At 34.6% G+C, this 5,132-nt stretch overlaps 1 protein-coding gene across 1 annotated transcript; it reads left to right on the top strand.

The window, feature by feature from the left end:
* The first annotated feature begins 2,279 nt into the window (after window positions 1–2,279).
* On the top strand, window positions 2,280–4,760 carry LOC128554083 (uncharacterized). Its single transcript, XM_053535312.1, has one exon. The coding sequence runs from the start codon at window positions 2,280–2,282 to the stop codon at window positions 4,758–4,760; it is 2,481 nt and encodes an 826-aa protein (XP_053391287.1).
* The last annotated feature ends 372 nt before the right edge of the window (window positions 4,761–5,132 follow it).

Here is a 5,132-nt window from a genome sequence, read left to right on the forward strand (position 1 = left end):
CGTCAAAAGAAGACTAAGTAACCTCAAATATTTAAAAAAAAATATTAACATTAACGACCATCCTTAAAAAACTGTAATACGGACTTTAAGCACTAAGCCCGAACGCAGTAGGAATAACTTCAAGTATAGTTTTTATACTATAGATGGACCCGAGTCTGGCACAGGTCATCCAAGAAATATTTCTACCAAATAACTTTGAACGCGAGACTCCAATTTCAGAGGTGAAGACAAATATACGAATTCATATACTTAACGAACCAAAATAGTTCAACGATTTCGGTAGACTACTAGAAGGCCGACCAAAGAAATTTTCTGTACAACTATTTTGAAATTTGGTCAGCAGTTTTGGCAAAACACATTTTCAGAATTGGCCTTATATGAAGGGTGGACAAAAAGTTCGTTCTAAAGAGCTATATGATCATTTTGAGATACAAGAGAGAAACCATAGAATTTGTCATGCTATTTTGCCGAAAGACTACCCATAACCATGATTTGAGTTTTAATACAGCACAAGATGAATGGATGCATCAACAGAAACGAAGCTTTGCTTTTCTTCTTGCAAAATTTTATAGCATTGTCACATTTACGGACTACTGTATATTGAACAAAATTGCTAAGTGCCCCAATTTAACGCCTTTTTAGGTAAGGAAATAGATCAAAACTTTCAGAGAATATATCTTAAACAACAATATATTATACTATGAAATAAAAAGTAAATAAACATTTTTTAATACAATTCTCTTTGCAAAATGTTAGGCTGATGCATTGCGCAAGAGCACTAAGTCTTGTTTTTAGGAAACAATCAAAAATAAATTCATTTGTCTCAAGTCTGCTTTTCTTGAACAATAATAACAACATGTGTTTGTTTTCGGACACATCTCCAAAACTCCGAAGAAAATTGTTACAAATGTATTATTTTAACCATATTTTCGATTTCTATAACTGTAATTCTATTATTTTCTGAAGCTGATTGTGAAGAACTTCAGCAATCAAACATAATAAGGTTTATCAGCAGAACTTGAACAATATGTGATAATAGTACAGCTGTTTCAAATTCCATTCAACTTTTAATAAGGGCGCTGCTATATTAATAATTATTGTCTTAAACAGATTATGGTTTAGAGGACTACTTAGCAATGTGTTATGTTCAACTAATATTTAGCAATATATTTTGAAAATAGCGGCTTTGTTATACGTTGGGTTATTTATTATTCAAAATATATTTAACTTTTCTTGTTTTAGCTTCACCTGTATATTTTCCAAATAAGAACGAACTTTTTACTCACTCTTTACATATAAGAGAAAGTGACCATGGTACCATGTTTCTGAATAATCAAACAATCTTTGTAGAGTAATCATTCAAAAAACATTTGTAAGAAACTATTTTATAATCTGTCCATTTGTTTCTGACGAGAATATTTCTATTAAAGTTTCCGCTATACTGCATACATACAGGGAAAGTTAATCTCTTAACCCTAGCCATCTTCCAACATTACTTCTCAGTAAAACACGCATGAATCCCGGACATATGTAAATAAATCAAAGGCATGGTATGTTAACCACAGTAATGCTAATTTAAATGTTACGTAACGTATTATTTAGGCAAATAAATACATACATTCACATATAAAACATATTTTAAATTTCCTGCTAACAACGTTATTTCTAGTCTTAAGAAGTATATTATCAATATTTTCGGGTGTCCTGATAATATATTTATTATACAAGTTTGTTGCCAAAATACACTGTGCTCCTGAGTGTATAGTCTATGTACTAAGTATTAATATCTTCTAAACTTTTGCCCCTATCCTTATTCATACAGTCTAGAAGAAACCCAACTGGACGCATGGAACGCAACTAAGCAAACACAAGCAGACTAGGTTTTATTGATTCTATTCCTGAAAGGCAATGAAATGCGTCTATCCTAGTCCTTTACATAAGGGTATACCTTGGTGAGGGACAGGCTCCTTTTAATTTTTCTTTGTTTATTCTAATATGTATCGTTATATGTAATAAGAACAATATTGAAGCGTTAAAAAATAAAACTTCGAGTATTCCATGCGTGAACCTGGATCCTACTATCATTTGAATTTATAAAAACGTGCACGATATTCTAAAACGGTTTTTATTCTTAAACTGCGTACCACACATTGACCTTTGAAGTACTTATAGCGTTAACTTGTAATATTAACCTGTCGTGTATAATGGCAAGCTGTTATTTGACTCCATTTGAAAAAAGAAGAAACTATTTAAATAAAACCACATTTGAAAAGTAGACGATGATCTTGCATCTAGGTTGTAATGTATTTCCAGTTCCCCCCGGAATTCTTCATGACCCAATTGCTGCGGACTTGTATCTTAAAGCCTTAAAAGATGGGAAAGAAAAAGACCGATCCATTCGAATAAACGTTGTTGGTAACTTTGCACAAGGTAAAACATCTCTAGTTAAACGATTAGTCGGAGAATCTGTTGAAGATGTAGAAAGTACAAATGGTATAGAAGTTGATCGGTATAGCTGTTGGAAGGGGGCAGACTGCACATTGTCCTATGTGAAGAAAGAATCTATAGATACCTCAGATATAGGCAAACGCCTGGTGGCTATTGCGTGTTCCGATACAGAATTTGGAAATGACAACAAAACGGAAGCTGGGAGTGCCGACGAATCAGTCATGTCCGAAATTGAAACTGGCCTTACAGAGACAACTCTCTATGACAGGAAAAACATGAAACGATTTTGGTCAGATGTTGAAGTGACTGAGTCAGCAGAGAGTGTAACACAGACACATGATGTCGATGAAACTGAAACACTAGACTCGAGATATTTGATAGCCGCAGAAGAATTAAGAATATTTGAAGAACAGCTTAGACACAGGGAGATAAATAACTCAGGCGAAGAAAGTAATCCTGTGTCTTTTGATATTTGGGACTTCGGGGGTCAGTATACATTTTATGCTACCCATACAATATTTCTTAGTAGGAAAGCCATATATATATTGGTATTTAATCTTTCCTCAGACTTAAACGAACGATTAAAGGAGGAAATCGACAATGAGGATGAATCATGTTTGTCATCGAAGGACAGGGATATGAAATATTTCATTAATTTCTGGATGAACTCAATTCATTCTTTCGTAGGCAATGATGCAGGAACAGAACCTCAGGTAATTCTTGTTGGAACACATAAAGATAAGCTCAAGGGTGATAAAAAAACAAAGCAAAAATCGGCTGAAATATACTTCAGTGATATTCGGGACCTCTTCGAAGGAACGCATGTGCTTAACCATATCCGGTCAGAAGATTACGCAGTAGATAACACTGACGAAACCGATAAATCTATTAAAGAACTTAGAGAAAAAATAATTGAAATTGGTGAAGAAAATGCAAAAACGGAAATAATACCGGCAAAATGGATACACCTAGAAAAGACATTGATTCAAAATAGACACAGAAAAATAGTATCGCTGAAAACTGTGATTGAAATGGACGCTGAGAGCATTTTTCCCATAGCTAAACATGACCAGATCAAATTGTTTCTGAAATACCACCATAACAAAGGTACCTTGTGTTATTTTGACAAAGAACCAATATCCAGAGACGTAGTGTTGGACCCTCAATACTTAATCGATGCATTTAAATGCATCATTACTGCTGAGAGATTTTGTAAGAAGAACAATGAGATAAGACCATTTTGGCAAAAACTTATCAAGGAAGCAAAGTTGGAACACGCTCTTATCGACAAAATTTGGGCAAAAGAAGAAGAACATGGTTTCATGAAACATAAAGATACTCTTCTTGAATTTCTCAAGAAACATCATATCATATCGGAAGTGAGGTATAATAGTAACAAACTATTGCCTGTAGTGTGTGATTGGTTTATCGTGCCAAGTTTTCTGCGGGATCACAGTTCAGAGTCCAAAATATCTGAATTCCTCACAGGGAAACAGCAAACACAAATGCGTTACATGCTGACATTTGATAGTACTGCTATTGTTCCAACGGTATATTATCGTGTGATTGCAGCCACATTAGGGAAATACGCTGTAGTTAAGTTCCAAACCGCTAATTTGATGTACAAAAACCTGTCAGTTTTTCGTCTGGAAACATATAATGCCGGCCTGATAGAATTGAAAAATGCAACCATAGAGCTTACAGTAGTTGGTTTGTGTCCATCAGTAACAGTGAATGCTGAAGTAGCTGACGGCTTTCGTCGCTTTGTTGTATCAATAGTTGAACACACGTTTGGCAAACTACGAGATGCGGCCGAACAGTTCAAGAAACCGTTTGTGTCAAGGTTCAGATGCAACCACCCCAGTCACGGATTTTCTGGAAGTGTAAACCTCATGGAAATATCGCAAATGGAAACCAAAAAGCTTTTGCCATGTCCTGATTCAATGTCGCACGAAATCTTTACTAAAAAGGCTATGTCTGAGTGGTTCCAAAATAGCGAATGTCTCAAGCTCACCCCAAAGTATGAACTGTCTGACAAATATCTGAGCAAAATATCTCGGGCTATTGGAGGTAATTGGGAACTACTTGGATATGAACTTGGTCTGACGGAAGTGGATATTCAGCATATTATTGCTGATAATCCACACTCGGTAATTCTGAGAATTTACAAAATGCTAAAACTGTGGAGTCGGAAAGAGGCAGAGAAGGCTTCTACTGCTACCATAGATGTTTTAGTGCAGACCATAAAAGTTTGCAGAGAAGTGTTTGTCGATTGGGACATCATTCGAAACGTGATAGACGAACTAGAATAAAGCGCCAAGATTTCAAAAAAACAAATACTATAATACCTAAATGAATTCTAAAAGCTCTATAACTGATATTCTTATAACTAGTGAACTCATACGATTATAGTTTAGAATTACTGGATGATATTTTTGCTTGTTGTTTTTTTTTTTCAGCTCTCACATAAAAGATCAATTTGATTTCGACTATTTGTAAAGAGCCTTGTCCAAATTTCATTTAGGTTTAGCAGTATATCACCAAATCACAGAAAGTATACAAACAGTTACTTATTCTACTTATAATTTTGAGAACTTCCTCTTTTGAATGTATAGCTAATTCAAGAAATCAACCTAAGTATTTGACTTTCAAAATGCCTAGCACTTTTTTTGTCTAGAGCATAT

This window comes from Mercenaria mercenaria, unplaced genomic scaffold (assembly GCF_021730395.1).
Source record: "Mercenaria mercenaria strain notata unplaced genomic scaffold, MADL_Memer_1 contig_4701, whole genome shotgun sequence".
NCBI classification, from domain to species: Eukaryota; Metazoa; Mollusca; class Bivalvia; order Venerida; family Veneridae; genus Mercenaria; species Mercenaria mercenaria.

Coding starts and splice junctions, on each gene's coding strand:
- LOC128554083 (XM_053535312.1), top strand. CDS start 2,280: ATGATCTTGCATCTAGGTTGTAATGTATTTCCAGTTCCCCCCGGAATT.